This window comes from Bufo bufo, chromosome 4 (genome assembly GCF_905171765.1).
Source record: "Bufo bufo chromosome 4, aBufBuf1.1, whole genome shotgun sequence".
In the NCBI taxonomy this organism is placed as follows: domain Eukaryota; kingdom Metazoa; phylum Chordata; class Amphibia; order Anura; family Bufonidae; genus Bufo; species Bufo bufo.
The window spans coordinates 432,066,613-432,087,263 of record NC_053392.1 but is presented as its reverse complement, the minus strand read 5'-3'; the positions used below and the strand labels follow the sequence as shown (position 1 = coordinate 432,087,263).

Genomic DNA, 20,651 nt, shown 5'->3' with positions numbered 1-20,651 from the left:
CACCCGAGCCGCAAATAATGCGGCTAGGATGCGGACCACAACAACTGCCTTGTGCATGAGGCCTAAGGGTCCATTCACACGTTCGTTGTTTCTTTCCTGATCTGTTCCGTTTTTTGCGGAACAGATCTGGACCAGTTCTGTACCCACTCATTTTCAATGGGTCCTGAAAAAAATCGGACAGCTTAATGTCTGATATTTTTTTTCAGGACCCATTGAAAATGAATGGGTACAGAACTGGTCCAGATCTGTTCCGCAAAAAACGGAACAGATCAGGAAAGAAACAACGAACGTGTGAATGGACCCGAATACTAATAATTAGAGAACCCCAGTTTATTATATTCTTGTACATTTCTTAGTGGTGACATTTCGCCCTATAGGGGATGGTCTCTGCTTTTCTTACGGTTTGTTTTGTTGCACAGATGCCTGGATCCACACCGCTTACCACTTGCCTGTCGCCAGTAGTGTACAATATGGTCCGTTTGCTTGGATTTGAGGTCCAAAATAATGTGGACATAATAAGTCTCCTAGACGAGTACAATCGAGTGTGCTGGGACCCAATCTGTGAGAAAGTATCCTACCTCCCCTCAGGTTTGCGGTCGCTTTTCTCTCCTCGTTCTAGCACTCATTGCTTAGACTTCCACTGATCAAAACTTTTGATATGTCTTGTAAGACATATCAAAAGTTTTACCAGTGACCCTGTAAAAGACATACTGTTGAACACTCACTTTAAAGGAAGCCTCTCATCACTGGTGCCCTGCAGTTGACGTACACAGTGTCCCAAACATAGCTTTATGATTGTTGATATTCTGAACTCCTGAAAAACGTCCTTTCATTTACATGCAAATTAGTTGTAAATCACTCAAGGGGGCGATCCTCACCATTATATTTGCCCAGGCACTTCTATCTGATTAGAGCCCCCCCACTAGATGAAATCTCACACAGGCACTCAGCTCTGTTCACACCTGCCCAGTCAGTGCCCTTCTATTGGAAGAGACATCATCAGGTTCACTGGACTGCCAGCACGAGATTTCAACCAGCGGCTCAGTGACGTCAGGACCACAGGGAGGCGGAGGCGGGTCTCTATTCAGTTGAAAGTTTTTGGCCACTGCTAATAATGGGGGCCACCACTTGGGCTCTTTTCAACTAATTTACATATGAATCAAAAGACGTTATCGGGGGATCAGAATATCAACAAACGGACATAAAGGTATGTTTGTGAGGCCCGGTATGTCAGCAGCAGGGCCCTAGCAACAGTTTAATTTGTGAATTGATGGAATCCTTTGTGTTACAGCAATAGCAACATTTAACCTTTTAATGACTATTCTGTTACATAAAAGTTCAAATCTGCTTGCTGTTAAACCTCCGTACATACTCTATCCATTTTATGCTTCATTTGTGCAGTTTTTTCTTTAGTTTATACGACGCTGCCACATGTATATGAGACCTGTGTGTAAATCTGGGTGCTAAAGACTAATCTTGTTTTTGTGCTTTGGCTTTCAGGTGAGGGACTGGACTATGCTGAGAGTGTCAGGAAGCTGGGACCTCTCTGCGATGCTGTTCATACACATTTCCTGTCATTGTCTAAAGAGAAGTACCAGGAAGCTTTTCATGATTGGTTTCAGTGGACCAACAACTGTGAGGTAGAGATTTTGGTAATTGCCTACAGCATGTAGCGTTATTTGTATAGGAATTACATATGCTGGTGGTTTTTCTTAGGGCTCATGCACACGACCGCATGCCCTCCGAGACATACGTGAGCGGGCCATATGTCCCAGAGCGGCATACATCGCGCGAAAGGGAGCGCACAGCAGTGCGCATCGGGCCGCCGCGGGACTATTGTCTTGCGCTCATATGATCATATTAGTGCAGGACAGTAGTCCCGCAGGCGGCCCGATGCGCACAGTATCATGGTAACCTATAATGCTGTGCGCTCCCATGCGCACGATGTATGCTGCTCTGGGACATATGGCCCGCTCACGGACCATATGTCTCGGAGGGCATACGGTCGTGTGCATGAGCCCTTAAACAGTTCTACTAAGGCCAAGTAGGGGGTCTACTTTGTCCATATCAGAGCTCAGTTTAAAACAATTACCCTGGTCATCATCAATGCATCATGCAGTGGCTAGGGCAGATGTTAGATTCAGTTACATTTGGATAGAGGTGATCTTTATGACAATGCACTTTACAAGGCTCTAGTGCAGGCATCCTCAAACTGCGCCCCTCCAGCTGTTGTAAAACTACAACTCCCACAATGCCCTGCTGTAGGCTGTTCAGGCATGCTGGGAGTTGTAGTTTTGCAACAGCTGGAGGGCCGCAGTTTGAGGATGCCTGCTCTAGTGTGTGCCCTGGAATTTCTTTCTGTCCCATTCCGCTTCACTCCTGCTATTAAACATTGCTTTGGAGCTCTTATCCTGGTTTTTTGCTAGTGCATTTCTCGGGGATTCTGATTTAAACATTGATTCTTTCTTTGGCATTATTTGCAGATGATATAGTTTTTGTTTTTGGCATATCTTGTGAGAGACTTTTCTGGAGTTCTTGGTTGAGGTTTCAGGGATTTCTCTATTTTTAAGATTAATTGGTACATGTGAGAAGTTTCATTTCTCGCCATATTCATTGGGGGACACAGGAACTGTGGGTATGGCTATGTCCTCTAGGAGGCGTTGACACTAGATAAAACTGTTAGCCCCTCCCATGGCAGCTATACCCTCTCCAGCCTGGAGAGAGAGCTTCAGTTTTTGCTAGTGTCAATAGGAGGCAAGACCTCGCTGCTCTGGGTAGCTCCTGAAGATTTTTTTATTTTATTTTTTTATTTTTTCCTTCTTTCAGGTGGGAAACAGTGGTCGCCTAGCCTCCCTGTTCTCCCGGGGGAGCACGCCAGCGTTGGTCCGCCACACTGCCTCCTCCCCCACAAGAAGACAAGGTGCACCAGGGCAGCCTTGCTCCCCTGTATCCAGCCTGCATCCTCTTCCAGCTTCCTGCCACTACGGTGCCAGTAGCTGAAGGGGTGACGCTGCTGAAGAAGAGGAAGGATGAATATGGCGGCAGGACAGGAGGGAGGATGAAGAGGGTTAATACTTACCTAGTCCCGTGTACTCACCTCATCTGGTGGACTCTTCTAGCACTGAATTCGGTGGACTCTGCGGGTGGCCCCCTCCTCTGCTGTGGTATGGGGCTAGCGATACAGTGTGACTCCCCTTGCTTGACTTCCTCCTCAGGCGGAGTTTTTTTTGCACAGCCACTTAATCCTTGGCTACTTCTGTATAGCGCCGGTCTCAGATGGGGAATGGGCTTTAGACTTAGCCTATTCTTCTCCTGTCTTTTTTCCTCCTCTGGCTCATGGTTCATAGCCACCCCGCAAGCCTTGGTAGCTCCTACGTTACTACCTTTCTCTCATCTGCATTTGAACGGGGTATTCGTTTTGTGGCGCTCTGGTCCCGACTTGTGGGCTGTGGCGCCCACCACATCCCTCCTTCTACAGGGATTCCTTCCATTGGTCCCGGGTGTGCTAACGGTATCTACACGAAAGTTTCCCACCTTTCTCTCCCGAGCAAGAGATCCGGAAGCATGCGGCGTGGGCGCCCTTATATCTCCTTCACAGGAGTTCTCCCTCCTTACGTGTTTCCCCCCTCCCCCTCCTACCCAGGGTTCTATGGAAGATCAGGCTGGAAGGCATTCCGACAATCCTAATCGCTCCGGATTGGCCCCGTCACGCGTGGTACGCTGACCTCGTTCTCCTTCTAGGAGATGTCCCTTAGTCACTGCCACTCAGAAACGACCTTCTTTCTCAGGGTCCGGTCTTACATCAGCATTTAAGGTCTTTTCGTTTAGCGGTGTGGCTATTAAATCCGCCATTCTGACGCGGAGAGGATTTTCGACGGACGTCATCCGCACTATGATTCAGGCCAGAAAGCCTGCATCATCCAGGATCTATTATAGGACCAGGAGGTCCTTCCTGGGCTTCTGTGGAAGCCGGGACATCCTCTCACTCTGTTTTTTCTCTCCCCACGGTCCTGTCCTTTCTACAATCAGGGTTGGACCTTGGTTTAGCCGTTAGTTCCTTGATGGGTCAGGTGTTGGCGCTTCTATCCTAGGGGACACAGCTTTCCAGCGTCCCCTGGCTCCCCTAGTGCCATGAAAACCTTCCTTCAGGGAGTGGCACATATACGGTTCCTCCGTACCGTCCTCCTCTTCCGTCTTGGGATCTGAATATAGTCCTCTCAGCACTACAGACTTCTCCCTTTGAGCCCTTGCTGGAGATCTCTCTCCGACTCCTGTCCTGGAAGGTAGTTTTTTCTTGTGGCTATCACATCCATCAGAAGGGTGTCCCAGGTGGAGGCGCTGTTTTGCAGAGAACCCTTCCTGGTTCTTTACAAGGATAAGGCGGTTCTCCGGCCCATTCCTTCTTCTCCCGAAGGTGGTCTCTGACTTCCATATCAATGAAGAAATTGTCCTTCCTTTACTGTCCCTCTCCTTCCCACCCTAGGGAAGGGAGTTACATCATTGGACGTTGTCAGGGCTCTGATTATTATTTGGCAGCCTCCAGTCCCTTCCGGCGTACGGAACCCCTTTTGTCATCCGGAGGGTCCTCGCAAGGGATTGGCGGCCTCCAAGGTGGCAATTGCACGTTGGATTCGGTCTGATAGTGCCGAAGCATACCGCGCCCGGAACAGGATTCCGCCCTTAGGTGTCACGGATCACTCCATCAGCACGGTGGGAGCTTCTTCGGCTCGGAGGATCATGCTTCGGTCGCACAGCTGTGCAAGGCGGCTACGTGTCCTCCTTACACACATTCACAAATTCTACCAGGTGCATACTTATTCATCGGCGGACGCTGCTTGGGCCGCATGGTCATGCAGGCGGCAGTTTCTTAGATGCCTGCAGGGACACTTGGTTCCATGCGTCTATGGTTTTTCCCTCCCTGTGGACTGCTTTTAGATGTCCCACGGTTCCTGTGTCCCACCAATGAATATGGGCAAGAAAAGGAGATTTTTGTATAACTTTCTAGTAAAATCTCTTTCTCGCTCTTCATTGTGGGACACAGCACCCACCCAGTATTGTTGTTCGGCCACAGTTGCGGCAGTGTTGGTTAGAACCCCGTTGTTGGTTCCTTGGCATTGTTGGTGTTCCATGTTTTTTCGTTGGTAAACTTGCTCTCCTACTGCTTGTACACAAACTGAAGCTCTCTCTCCAGGCTGGAGGGGGTATAGCTGCCGTGGGAGGAGCTAACAGCTTTTACTAGTGTCAACGCCTCTTAGAGGACATATCTATACCCACGGTTCCTGTGTCCCCCAAAGAAGAGCGAGAATTTACTGGTAAGTTATACAAAAAATCTCCTTTTTTTTGGTGAGGGGAGTGTGACAAACTCCCCTCTTTTGAGGTGGCCACGAGTGTTTGGAGAGGACTACTTGCCAGCCTCTTACCATGTGATTATGGTCCCATGTTGAATGCACCGGTTTTGTGCAGAAAAGCCATGAGTACAGCCAGGCCAAAGAGACTTGTACTAACTTTTGAATTCCTGGTCTAATTCGTGCCATTTTGGGATGTGTTAAATGTCTATGTGTATTGTAAAGGGTGGGACATTGTATGTTTGAGTAAGTGATGTCTGTTCCATTGTCTCTCTGTGTGTATTGGCGATTGTCCTCTGTCCTGGAGACAACCGAGTTGTAATTCGATTGTCTCTCAGGACAGAGGGCAATGTGTATTCTCCTGCCTGTGTTGATTATGTTAACCATGGTGTACCATGATTATATCACAGGCCGAGGGAAGGAGTCTATGTGGGTTGTAACCTTTGTGTTATGGGTTAATGTATGTTTGTTGTGGGTGTCTCCCTTGCATGGGAGCAGGGGATAAAAGCAATTGTATTTTTTCAATGTGAGGCCTTCCAGTAAAGTATTTCTAGCATTCAGCTTGGGCTAATGTATAGACTTATGTTGGCGATACCGGCGATACCAGCGATACTAGTGATAATATCGATTTATTGCTCTGTGGATTATTTGGCTGTGCTATTTCAAGAGGAGTTTTGCTGGAGGTTGCAGCAGTACTTGGCCCAACAGGATGGGCCCGTATCAGAGGAGGGCATACTGGACTACAGAGATGCCACTCGAAAGGGGCTGTGGTATGACGCCTTGGAGGAGGTACAGCGGCAGCGGAGAGAGAGCCTTCCCGGTGAGGAAAAGAGGTTCCAGGTACTCGTGGCTCTGCGGTCACCCTTCCTAGGAAAGCAACCCTTGGCTGAGTGGGTGACAGAACTCTGGACCCTGATTTGGAGGGAGTTGTGGCTGGACAAAGCGTACCGGGCACTAAAGTGGTATGCCACCCAGCGCAACCCATGGATAGTCATCCATGGGTTGCGCTGGGTGGCATACCACTTTAGTGCCCGGTACGCTTTGTCCAGCCACAACTCCCTCCAAATCAGGGTCCAGAGTTCTGTCACCCACTAACCACTATCTGCCAGAGGGAGAGGATTATAATGGTCCGGGCTTACTGTGGGAAGCCTTTGATGAGGGCGATGACTTTGGATGCCCCACAGAATGTCGGTTCTGGGACATCCACGACATCAGGGAAACCGAGCTGGACCTTTCCCGAGTGGACGACCTTGGGCCAGACCTGATTCATCTAGTCACCATGGAGTGGGAGCTGGAGCAGAGCTACCGTCAACTGTTCAACCTAGCTCAACCACCATCCCTCAGCCCAGAGGATTGCCTGGAAATTATACCCTCTTTTGCCCAACCAACCTCAGAGGTGAGCAACCTCATAGACTTGTCCTGGGAGGACCCACAGATGGCAGGTGGAGATGGGACCGAGGTCTCTCTACCAGCCCTACAGGGATGCTGGGCCGCCTGCCCAGATCTCCAGCGGCAGTGCATATCACAGGGAGAGGAGACAACCAGTCTCTCTCCCCAGCGGCAACCTGAGTTCCAGGGGGAGGAGATCCTGGGTCCCTCTGCCCTACAGCAACCAGAGTCCTGGGGAGGAGAGGCAATCGGCCTCACCTTCTAACAGCAGCCGGAGATACCGGGAAAAGGGGAACACAAGCCCCTCTGTACGGGCGCAGATGAGACTGCGGGCTCTGTGCCAGTCCTACAGGGATGCTGGACGGTCGGTCCAGATCCCCAGCCATCTCCGCAGGGATACCAGGAGGAGGAGGTAAGCGAGCCCTCCCCTTCCCAGCTACTTCCCAACTGAGTTCTGGGGGCAGGGGATGAGCCTGCGATGCCCACTGATCCCTCCAGCCGAGTTCTGTTGGCAGGGGATGAGCCTGCGATACCCACTCATCCCTCCAACCGAGTTCTGGGGGCAGGGGATGAGCCTGCGATACCCACTGATCCCTCCAACTGAGTTCTGGGGGCAGGGGATGAGCCTGCGATGCCCACTGATCCCTCCAGCCGAGTTCTGTTGGCAGGGGATGAGCCTGCGATACCCACTGATCCCTCCAACCGAGTTCTGTGGGCAGGGGATGAGCCTGCGATGTCCACTGATCCCTCCAGCTGAGTTCTGTTGGCAGGGGATGAGCCTGCGATGCCCACTGATCCCTCCAGCCGAGTTCTGTTGGCAGGGGATGAGCCTGCGATACCCACTGATCCCTCCAGCCGAGTTCTGTTGGCAGGGGATGAGCCTGAGATACCCACTGATCCCTCCAACCGAGATCTGGGGGCAGGGGATGAGCCTGCGATACCCACTGATCCCTCCAACCGAGTTCTGGGGGCAGGGGATGAGCCTGCGATACCCACTGATCCCTCCAACCGAGTTCTGGGGGCAGGGGATGAGCCTGCGATACCCACTGATCCCTTCCCAGCGGAAGAGCTGGCATCCGGGCAGAGCGCCGCTAGCCTCTGCTCCACCGACCCCCTTGTTACAGGACTGGCTTGCACCCCCCTCGCCCCAGCAGAAGTGCTGGCATGAAATGCTGCAGAAAATGTCACACAGTTGAAGCTCCGTAATCTTGCGCATGTGCAAGTACGCTGCATGTCAGCGCCGGTATGGTGTTTCTTTCCTGTGCTGGCATCAGCCTCTGAACGAACTGCACATGCGCTAGCTGTCATGCGCGAGATTACGGCGCTTCAACTCTGTAATGTCAGGGGAGCAAGGAGGGAATTTTGAGTATGCATGGCGGTGCTGGGCACCTTCACAGTGGGCGTAGGTGAGCCCTTGAAATGTTGGTAACAGCTCCTTGGGCTTCTTTCTAGCCTCATTTGCATGTATACAATAGTTTTTCTGACTAAAAAGCATTCACAGCTATGGAAAATGTATATTGCAGACGTGCTAGTGGCGATCTAGCTGTCACGACCATGGTTGTGGTCGTGACTCCTTGGTTCGCATGCTGTTGTCAGCGGTTTGTCTTATGTTGTCTTCCACAGGTGTGGGCTCTGTATCTTGCCTCACGTGTGGTTGCCGCTGGCAACATAAGGTTGTTGGCAGTGGAGCAACCTGAGCGGTTGCTAGGCGCTCGCTGTCACGGCATGCGGTTGCCTTTGGCAACGTGTGGTTTTAGTGTTCACTTTTTATGTTTGGTGAAAGGGAGTTTGATGTCTGTACACTTCCCCTTTAAGTGACACTTACCTGGTTTGGTGATGGAAGGGTTAAGCTCCTTTCCTAGTGTGTGTGTGGGCGCTTGGGTTATTTTAGCTTCCTGCTGGATGGCAGAAGCTTGAGGGGTACTCCAGGCATGTTGCTGGAGTCGTCCTCCTGGTATCCTGTTACCATCCTTCCAGTAAGGGCCACCCTTCCGGTCATAAATCCAAATCCCTGATGTTTAGTTGATGTCCTATGCTTTTGGTTTTTATTGCAGCTATGGATGTCCTGGTTCCTCTGTGTTCTTATGTGTGTGCTGTTTGTCTAATGTTTGTGTGGCACGACTAACAAAATATGTAAACTTTATTATGGTTCCCAGAAGGGAAAAATGCAATAAAAACGATAACAGACAATACAAAACAATGGTGGATAACACACAGGGTGGAGGGATCACAAATAGACAAGATACAGCATTAAACCAATGTTGGATAAGGCCAAAGAGGTACTAGATGATGAATAGATACCCCAGTGGGGGACATATATGCATGACCTCACCAACCTGGACAAAATATTAAAGCCAGATTCAGTACATACTTATTAAAGTGCAAAGTGCATAGAGTACGATGTAATGGACAATAAATAGTATACTAGATAAATAATGCCATAAATAAATACCAAAAAGGTGATCCAATGAGCCCCAACGCACATTTCGCGTAAGCTTCCTCAGGGGGATGTATGTGCAGACTATACCAAAAGAAGGTGCCTTTTATATGGAAACTAACTAGGCTGATCATGAACAGCTGGAAGAGGGGAGGAGAACACACTCGTGTGTGGCCACACACGGAGGTGAACAGCGTGCGTTCCACAGTGGAACGCACCGCGTCTTTTCCGGTTCGGGATGAGGAGATGCGGGCTAGACGGATGTACCTAAACCACTTAAATATAAACTACTGCGGGACTAGTGAAGCAGACAGAAGAGATACATACGGAGATCGCTGGGGCATAACGAGAAAAGAGTAGCCGGAAAGAAGAACTGGCTGGTGCGTTCCATGGGGGCGCCACCGAAAGGGGCGGAGATAACACCGGAAATGATATAGTGAAATGGAACGCATACAGCCGGTCCTGTGACCGATGGAACGCATGAGCCGGCGGACTGAAGAAAGAACCTATAGTTAAGATCATATGAACAGCAAATGTGCAAAACCGTATAAAATAGATCCCGAAGTGTGGGTATATATATGTATGTCATCAGTGAATATGAATATATGTATATAGGTAAAAGTCTGAATTGTGAGAAGTGAAAGTGGGTGTGGCATACGGTAGTAACCATAGTGATTATACCAGCTCTTGGCATAAAACACAACAGCCATTGAACGCATGTGTGCATATCCATGTATATAGGTAAAAAAAAATGAAATGTGTGAATGCAACAAAACCGTGCCATTAAGAGGAGGACAAAAATGTGAACATGTGAAGGGTAAAAAAGCACCAAAAAATGCAGTGGAAAATATATGAAAAAGTGTATACAAATGTGTAATTATGTATATATACATACAAATGTTGTATACTAGTGGTAAAAATGATGAGTGTACAGGGGAAAAAATTATGAAATGTAAAATAAGATGAAAATAATAATATAATAATGAAAAAATAATAAAAAGTGTATATATATAAAAAAATAATAAGGAAAATAATATAGGAAAATAATGATGATAAAAAATGGGGGGGATGGTGCGATCTCTCTCTCGTCGATGTTTCCGTAAATAAGTTCATCACTCATCCAGATGACAATATCGATAACACAAAAAGGAGGCGGCCACACCTAATAATTGACAGAAAAGACATAGTTAAAAATCAAATAAAATGTAATCATGTCTTCCCAGGGGATACGTGTAGACAATAGACCAATTGGTCCAATCCTCCTATCACCAGATGATTACAACTAAAAGCAGCCTAATATGCATGCAAATGTCCATATATAAAATATGCCTATAAATATAGGGATAAAAACACATGAACAAAAATAAAAAGAGACATAGACACATGCATGTATATACATGGAGAATACACATACGACAAACAACCAGCAGAAAAAACACGATCCAATGTGTAGTGGAGACGTGGTGGAACACTTAAAAAAAGGGTGCAAAGCTGAGACCCTCATTGAGACCATGGGGGGTAACGGTATTGAGTTCAAAAATCCATTTCGCATCACGTTGCGCCAAAAGACGTTTCCAGTTCCCACCCCTACTGCCCACGAACACTCTGTCTATCCCTCTTACCTTCAAGAGGGAATCATCACATGCATGGTGGGCCTTAAAGTGAAGTGGAATCGTCTTTAGAGCGGTATCATCTTCTTCATTCGAAGCTGATTGTATCCCCAGGACATGTTCCCTAGTTCGACGCTTCAATTCGCGTGAGGTGAGACCAACGTATTGAAGTCCGCACGGGCAACTGGCTGCATAGACTACCCCAATAGTATTGCATGTGATCGTGTGGGTAATTTGATATGTCTTATGACCAGTGGAATCTGCAAAAGACGTTGTAGTTAGGATATTGACACAAGCAACACAGTTGCCACATGGGCGGCAGCCCCACTTAGGGCCCTTGGAGCCAAACAGTCTGGGGGGATTAGTACCTTGATGGTGGCTGTGAACTAAAAAGTCCCGGATGTTATTATCTCTTCGAAACGTAAGGGAGGGTTTAGGATATAGATGTTGTTTTAAGGTGGAATCCATATACAAGATATTCCAATGTTTCTTCAAAGATTCTAATACCGCATCATGACCCGAGTTATATGTAGTAATGAAACGTACCGTGTTCTTCGCGGAGTTTAAAGTCCCTCTAGGTTAGGGCTGCACGATATATCGCAAAAATAATCGAATCGCGATAATCGGCAAATGCGATTTGGCGATTCGGCCGACCCGAAAATGCCGCGATTATATATGAAGGGGCCCCTATTGATAAAATGTCCTCTGTCCTATTGATAAAATGGCCAGCCTCTGTACTTACTTTCACGATGAATGCACTGCAGCGAGCGGGAACGAGCGAGGCGGCCGGCGCGTGACTGACGTCACTTAGTCACGCTCCTGCTTCCTGAATTAAGTGGGAGGAGCGTGACAGTGACGTCAGTCACGCGCCGGCCGGCTCGCTCGCTGCCGCTCTCTGCAGTGCATTCATAGTGAAAGTACAGAGGCTGGCCATTTTATGAATAGGAGAGTTATGTGCGCAGTTTAGGACACATAGGGCCATGAGGGGGACCAGCATAAGATGCTATATGTGTGTCTTATGCTGGCCCCCCTCGTGGCCCCATGTGTCATAGCACACATCCCCCATAACAGTGTCCTCCACAGGTCCCCCATAACAGTGTCCTCCGCAGATCCCCCATAACGGTGTCCTCCGCAGATCCCCCATAACGGTGTCCTCCGCAGATCCCCCATAACGGTGTCCTCCGCAGATCCCCCATAACGGTGTCCTCCGCAGATCCCCCATAAGTGTCCTCCGCAGATCCCCCATAAGTGTCCTCCGCAGATCCCCCATAAGTGTCCTCCGCAGATCCCCCACAACAGTGTCCTCCGCAGATCCCCCACAACAGCGTCCTCCACAGATCCCCCACATAACCGCATCATCCACAGATCCCCCATAACTGTGTCATCCACAGATCTACACCTCCACAAATCCCCCACATAACAGCGTCCTCCACAGATCTCCCACATAACAGCGTCATCCACAGATCCCCCACATAACAGCGTCATCCACAGATCCCCCACATAACAGCGTCATCCACAGATCCCCCACATAACAGCGTCATCCACAGATCCCCCACATAACAGCGTCATCCACAGATCCCCCACATAACAGCGTCATCCACAGATCCCTCACATAACAGCGTCATCCACAGATCCCCCACATAACAGCGTCATCCACAGATCCCCCACATAACAGCTCCATCCACAGATCCCCCACATAACAGCTCCATCCACAGATCCCCCATAACTATGTCATACCCAGCCGCGTCAGCGGCTCATATGGGAAAATCCAAGCAAATAGACCTCTAGCACAATTCCCTTAAAATATCGCATCGCATACCGTTATCGCAATTTTTAGGGCCCTAATCGCAATCGCACAAAATTCCCATATCGTGCAGCCCTACGAGCATTGTTGTAGAAGTTCATCCCTTCTGGATCGTTTGGCTTGGAAATAGCCCTTTTTCAAGGAGGATTCATTATAGCCTCTCTCCCTGAATCTTCTGGTTAGTTCTTGTGCCCGCTTTTCAAAGAGCTCATCATTAGAGCATATTCGCCTGAGCCATAAATATTGACCCGTAGGTATACCTTCAATCAATTTCCTTGGGTGAGATGATTCCGCATGCAGAAGACTGTTGACGGACATAGGTTTCCGATACAAATCTGTGTAAATATACCCGTCCTGATCAACTTGTAGAAGTACATCTAGGAAATCCATATTGTCACGACCAAATTTGTATGTCAAATGGATGTTAAGATCATTTTTATTCAAATTGGTCATGAAGGTATCCAGTTCTTCGATGGCGCCCTGCCAAATAATGAGCACATCGTCAATATAACGATTCCAAAGATGTACCTTTTCAATGAGGGGGACAGGATCCGTGAGGAAAATACCCCTCTCCCACAGCCCCAGGAAAAGGTTGGCGTAGGACGGCGCGCAGGCCGCCCCCATGGCCGTCCCCTGGAGCTGTAGGTAAAAGGACCCCCTGAACTTAAAGAAATTATGACTAAGGGCGAAGTCTAAAATCTGCAGAATAAAAGTTGCATACTCACCCTCGATATCAGACATTGCCAAGAACTGGGTAACAGCTGCCATTCCGTCCTTATGACATATAGAGATGTTACGATTAACATGTCGTCCTCCAGTTGTATCCCATTAAGTATGCGTAGTATGTCTCCGGTATCCTTAAGGTAAGAAGGTAGATTCTCAACCAGAGGTCGCAGAACATGGTCAACTAGTCTACATATGGGTTCACACATATTATTAGTACCTGCCACTATAGGACGGCCTGGTGGTGCTTCCAAATTCTTGTGCACTTTAGGTAATAAATAAAATGTGGGTATTGTAGGGTAGGTCACATGTAGACAACTCAGTTCCTTTGCAGTGATGGTACCTTTATCATGGGCGGTATGTAGAATCTTCCCCAAGGCTTCCTGAAAAGTTCAGAGGGTTGAATGTTAATTTCTTGTAACATGACGAAACGCCTCCTTTTCATATAATGTGGCAGGCCACACCACCACATTCCCTCCTTTATCGGAGGGTTTAATGACCAAGTCCCTCATACCTCGCAGTTGTTTAATCACCAGGCGTGAATTGCTATCCATATTACAATTCCTAAAACCGGTTGAGATCTTCCTCAAATCCTCGGTTACCAGTTTCACAAAGATGTCTATATTCGGAAACATGGATACAGGGGGGAATTTTTTTGATCTCTGCATGAGATTGCTGGGTAGTCTACTTACTATCACAGGGTCTTGTTCATCCAGCAGGTCGCAGAGGTCCTGAATCGCTCTTTGTTCCAAATCCAATGATGCAGTCCCATGTTCACCCTCCTTCTGAAAAATCTTTTTAAAAACAAGGCTCCTCGCGAATAGATTCCAGTCCTTTATCGCTGTAAAGACATCAAATTTGGTAGTAGGGACAAAATTAAGACCAAGGCCCAACACCTCTAACTGGGTCTTAGTGAGGCGCACCTCTGAGAGATTGATTACCTGGCCTCTGGCTGAGCCAGAATCGCCTGTGCGGTACCGTTTATTGATGTACCGATTGTTTGATACATCCTTCCGTTTGCCTCCCTGTCTGATGGACCGGGCACCCACCGTGTCGTCACCTCTCGCCCCTTCGACATCCGTGGAGGCATAGGACGACACAAACGCACTTCTACTCCGTGGTGCCATTTTGTATTGCTTCCATCGGTAGACCCGTTTCTGCTCATAATCCTGACAATCCCTCTGAAATTTAGTGGCCTTGCGTTCCTTAATCTGCTTTTCCCACAGACCATGGGTGCCCTCCATTTCGTGTTTAAAAGCCTCAAAGTCTGTGTTGCTCAAAACCTGTTTAAGCTGACTGTCGACAGCCATTAGTTCTTTATCAACATCGGCCAACATAGTCTCATTCGCAGAAATGAGGAGTTTAAGGAATGTGATGGAACAAACATCACACGCCTCTTCCCACTTGATGTTCAATTGGTCAACATCAAGACCATAAGAGGGAAACACTTGCACCCGCAGACCACGTGGAATGAGATTTTTTGATACGTACTGTTCCATAGACGTGTTGTTCCACCAAATACGTAACCATTTGTGTGAGAGATTCTTGAATAAAATCTTGACATCCCGTGTGTTTTTCTGATGATCCACATCCTGTGTGAAATCACCACCAGAGTTAAAAATAGCATCCGCTTGGGACCTCCAAGAGGCTTCCCGAGCTAGAAAATCCATAATACAGGAACGTCTGCAAAAAAGACAAATAAATGCCTGCAGGGAATAAATAAACACCAATCGTATGTAACTCACAGAGTGAGTATGCGTACTAGGCCATATACCAAGTATCAACACCAAAAGAGAGAACAGGCACAGCACGACTAACAAAATATGTAAACTTTATTATGGTTCCCAGAAGGGAAAAATGCAATAAAAACGATAACAGACAATACAAAACAATGGTGGATAACACACAGGGTGGAGGGATCACAAATAGACAAGATACAGCATTAAACAAATGTTGGATAAGGCCAAAGAGGTACTAGATGATGAATAGATACCCCGGTGGGGAACATATATGCATGACCTCACCAACCTGGACAAAATATTAAAGCCAGATTCAGTACATACTTATTAAAGTGCAAAGTGCATAGAGTACAATGTAATGGACAATAAATAGTATACTAGATAAATAATGCCATAAATAAATACCAAAAAGGTGATCCAATGAGCCCCAACGCACGTTTAGCGTAAGCTTCCTCAGGGGGGATGTATGTGCAGACTATACCAAAAGAAGGTGCCTTTTATATAGAAACTAACTAGGCTGATCATGTTCTCCTCCCCTCTTCCAGCTGTTCATGATCAGCCTAGTTAGTTTCCATATAAAAGGCACCTTCTTTTGGTATAGTCTGCACATACATTTGTTTTGTATTGTCTGTTATCGTTTTTATTGCATCTTTCCCTTCTGGGAAGCATAATAAAGTTTACATATTTTGTTAGTCTTGCTGTGCCTGTTCTCTCTTTTGGTGTTGATACTTGGTATATGGCCTAGTACGCATACTCACTCTGTGAGTTACTAACGATTGGTGTTTATTAATGTTTGTGTGGACAGCGTTTCTGAGCACGGGTTCCAGTCAGCAAGGCTGTGGCAGGTTAGTGTGGAACTGTTTGGTTCACCTGTCATATTCATAGGTCTGTTCTTGTTCCCCTTCTCCCTGCTGCTTGGCCAGTGAGACTCTTGTTCCTCCGTGCCTAGGAGGAATAGATAGTCTTACCCTCCTCCTAGTTCAGGGCCAGCCTGAGGGCTTCTAGGGACTATTAGGTTCCAGAGTATGAGCCCTCCTACCATCGGGGTCGGCTCATACGGCTAGGAGACAGGGTCAGTGTTAGGGACGCAATAGGAGGTGACCTGCTCCCTAATTCTGTTGTCCTGGCCGAGTAGCGACCGGACATCTTCAGAATATCGCACGGCTGAGGGTTTCCCCCATCCTCAGTCGTGACACTAGCAGCACATGTACACAGCTCTACAGGGAATGCAGAATTATTAGGCAAGTTGTATTTTTGAGGATTAATTTTATTATTGAACAACAACCATGTTCTCAATGAACCCAAAAAACTCATTAATATCAAAGCTGAATATTTTTGGAAGTAGTTTTTAGTTTGTTTTTAGTTTTATCTATTTTAGGGGGATATCTGTGTGTGCAGGTGACTATTACTGTGCATAATTATTAGGCAACTTAACAAAAAACAAATATATACCCATTTCAATTATTTATTTTTGCCAGTGAAACCAATATAACATCTCAACATTCACAAATATACATTTCTGACATTCAAAAACAAAACAAAAACAAATCAGTGACCAATATAGCCACCTTTCTTTGCAAGGACACTCAAAAGCCTGCCATCCATGGATTCTGTCAGTGTTTTGATCTGTTCACCATCAACATTGCGTGCAGCAGCAACCACAGCCTCCCAGACACTGTTCAGAGAGGTGTACTGTTTTCCCTCCTTGTAAATCTCACATTTGATGATGGACCACAGGTTCTCAATGGGGTTCAGATCAGGTGAACAAGGAGGCCATGTCATTAGATTTTCTTATTTTATACCCTTTCTTGCCAGCCACGCTGTGGAGTACTTGGACGCGTGTGATGGAGCATTGTCCTGCATGAAAATCATGTTTTTCTTGAAGGATGCAGACTTCTTCCTGTACCACTGCTTGAAGAAGGTGTCTTCCAGAAACTGGCAGTAGGACTGGGAGTTGAGCTTGACTCCATCCTCAACCCAAAAAGGCCCCACAAGCTCATCTTTGATGATACCAGCCCAAACCAGTACTCCACCTCCACCTTGCTGGCGTCTGAGTCGGACTGGAGCTCTCTGCCCTTTACCAATCCAGCCACGGGCCCATCCATCTGGCCCATCAAGACTCACTCTCATTTCATCAGTCCATAAAACCTTCGAAAAATCAGTCTTGCGATATTTCTTGGCCCAGTCTTGACGTTTCAGCTTGTGTGTCTTGTTCAGTGGTGGTCGTCTTTCAGCCTTTCTTACCTTGGCCATGTCTCTGAGTATTGCACACCTTGTGCTTTTGGGCACTCCAGTGATGTTGCAGCTCTGAAATATGGCCAAACTGGTGGCAAGTGGCATCTTGGCAGCTGCACGCTTGACTTTTCTCAGTTCATGGGCAGTTATTTTGCGCCTTGGTTTTTCCACACGCTTCTTGCGACCCTGTTGACTATTTTGAATGAAACGCTTGATTGTTCGATGATCACGCTTCAGAAGCTTTGCAATTTTAAGAGTGCTGCATCCCTCTGCAAGATATCTCACTATTTTTGACTTTTTTGAGCCTGTCAAGTCCTTCTTTTGACCCATTTTGCCAAAGGAAAGGAAGTTGCCTAATAATTATGCACACCTAATATAGGGTGTTGATGTCATTAGACCACACCCCTTCTCATTACAGAGATGCACATCACCTAATATGCTTAATTGGTACTAGGCTTTCGAGCCTATACAGCTTGAAGTAAGACAACATGCATAAAGAGGATGATGTGGTCAAAATACTCATTTCCCTAATAATTCTGCACTCCCTGTATACGCTAAAACTAGCTGACAGAATCCCTTTAAATATTTCAGATTAAGTTTGTAAAGAAGTACTTTGAGCAGCTAAGTTTGTAATCAGTATTATTTCTGTTAATTTCCTCAGGTGTTTCTTAGTACCCTCTGTTCTCTGGAAAGCCTGGATGGGGCCAAGATCTCACTGCATTTAATGAAGATGACATCGTGTCTAGAGCACTCTCTAGGTGATGTGAGTGTCCTATAACTAACAGTTATGTAAGTTGTGTGCTCATCTGTGACACAGGAAAACAAGTTACCAGGAGCTGCATCCTGGGATAAAATAGTGGTAGCTTGAATCTATTTGTCCACTAAAGCTGTTTGCTCTGTGTTAGCAGTAGGCCAGGTTCAAATCACTGTTCAGTTTTCTGTTCTGATCCGTCAGAAGAAAAGAAACAGCTCCATTATTTTGAGCATCAGTTAAGATTAGTTGGTGTCTCTTCCGTCAGAGTTATTTTTGACTGGAGAAAAAGTACTTTTTCTCCTGTCAAAAATAACTGATCTCTAACATAAGTGACTAACTGATGTTCAAAATAACAAATCCATTTTTTTCTGTTCTTCAGCATTTTTTTCCCCATTTTTCCATACATGATATGCTAAATTAAATCCCATTACAGAATACAACTAGTTCTGCAAAAGACTGGTTTTCACCTGGCTATGTGAGCAAAAAAGTAAAAAAAAAAGTTATGGCTCTTGGAACCCTGGCTGGGTCCTGAAGGGATTACGGTAATTAAAGGGGTTGTCCAGGTTCAGAGTTGAACTCAGACATATCCCCTACTTCACCCAGGCAGCCTCTCTGAGATGAGCATTGAAGCATTTCAGCAGATATTTTTCTTTTTCAGCAGGGGATATGTCCAGGCTCAGCTCTGAACCTGGACAACCCCTTTAAACCCTTTCACTACCAGCGCTGAAGCGATAGGCAAACATGGCGCCCGCTCGCATGTGCAGCAGGCGTCATGTTTCAAACAGCAGAGACCCGCTGCTAATTACTAATTAAAGCTTTTAGATGCCGTGATCAAGTGAGAACACAGCATGTAAAGGGTCAAAATACCGGCATCCTCTGTAGCCAATGAGGATTCCGGTTATTGCTCTTAATGCCCTCAGCCTCACTGAAGTGGCTGAGGGCATTGAAGCTGCAATTCTTATGCTAACATAAGAAATGAGCAATTCTCAGTAATAAATGCATTAAAAAAATCCATGATTGTTCAAAATAAAAATAAAAAAAAAGTTTGTATGCTCAAATACGAGCTTTAAAATCATTACAAAAAAGTAAAAAAAAAAAAAAAAAACATATATATATATATATATATATATATATATATATATATATTAAAAAAAAAATTTAAATCACCCCCATTTCCGTATAATAAAAAAATAAATACCTGAATAACAGAAAATAAAAACATCATGGGTATCACCGCGACCAAAACCTCCGTACTATTAAATATATAAAAAAAAATATTTCAATACGGCGAATTTGACATTTTTTCATTGCTTCTCTTACCCCAAAAAATTTAATAAAATGTGATCAAAAAGTTACACACACTCCAAAATGCTATCAATAAAAACTACATATTGTCCCGCAAATGAGCCCCTATACAGCTCAGTAGGTATGAATTTATTTTTACACTATTTAAACATAAAAAAAACTATACATATGGGGTAGTATTGTAATCGTACTGACCCGGAGAATGAAGGGCATGGGTCAGTTTTTCTGCAAACAGAACACCATGGGTACAAAACCCGTAAAACAGTGCAGGAATTGTGTTTGTTTTCTAATTCCACCACATATCTTTCCCGCTTCCCACTACACTGTATGCCATATTAAATGGTGGCTTTTGAAAGTGCAACTTCTCCTGCAAAAAAATAAGCCCTCATATAGCTATGTGAACGGAAATGTAAAAAAGTTATGGCTTAAGGGCGATAGGGAAGAAAAATGAAAACGCACAAAAAAAAAACCACCGGTATCCTAATTCTTAAATAGCCTTTCATAAAAATAAAAAAAATCGATCAAATAACAAGCCGATAGAATAGTTGAAGGCTTAAATTTTGATCCCGTAGTTCCAAGGATGTGCTTCATGAGGACAGCACTATTATGTTCTCTTGCAGTCATTGATACTAGAGGAGTGGGTCCAATCTTCTTGCTCTTTCTAGATGCCTTATAGGTGCCTTAATTTATAGGTAAAAGCTATGAGGGGCAGTATACTCAATAAAACTTGACTTTTAATAACGTATAGGAGATAAAAACGGCCCCTACAGACAAACAACAAATAAGACCTGTACACATTCAACCAAATATGGTGAATGGGCACAGACAATTACAAAACAAACAAAAATGCAGGTGATGGACTGGACCAAAATATGTGGAGAGGCGGGCGAGACGGTATAAGTGTATGTAAACCACTGGCCCTACTGCCTCCCTGCTTGTCCTAGTCCGCCCTACAAGGTGTGTCCAAAGGACGGGGTCCAAAAAAGCCCCGCAAGGGGTGGCCCAGACTGGAACTCTGTTCCTGTATAGGTAGCCCTCTTAAGGCCCTAACACAAAAAATTCCCGTCCAATTGAACCACATACATATAAAATTGATAATAGAGATGTAACCCCACCAAAAAGCCAAGGAAGGGGATAAGGTGGGGGTATACTCAAGTGTCCCGACGCGTTTCTTCAATGGATGTCCCAGGATTCTTCAGGGGACACGGGGCAAAGATGGTGGTTATCCCTCACGGCTGGTTGACCAAAAGTTTAAGGAATAGCCTTTGCAATAACAGCAGTCAATGTGTGACTGAATCTAAGGATAACAT

General features: G+C 46.1%; 1 protein-coding gene across 2 annotated transcripts in view; it reads left to right on the top strand.

Annotated features, from left to right (window-relative positions):
• Positions 1–423: 423 nt before the first annotated feature.
• Positions 424–20,651, top strand: part of ERMARD (ER membrane associated RNA degradation) — a 325,303-nt gene continuing 305,075 nt past the window's right edge. For both annotated transcript variants that reach the window (XM_040429349.1, XM_040429348.1), the window contains exons 1-3: positions 424–588; positions 1,501–1,640; positions 17,944–18,045. In XM_040429349.1, coding sequence (XP_040285283.1) covers positions 471–588; positions 1,501–1,640; positions 17,944–18,045 — 360 coding nt within the window. In that variant the 5' untranslated portion in view covers positions 424–470. The remainder of the gene's footprint in view (positions 589–1,500; positions 1,641–17,943; positions 18,046–20,651) is intronic.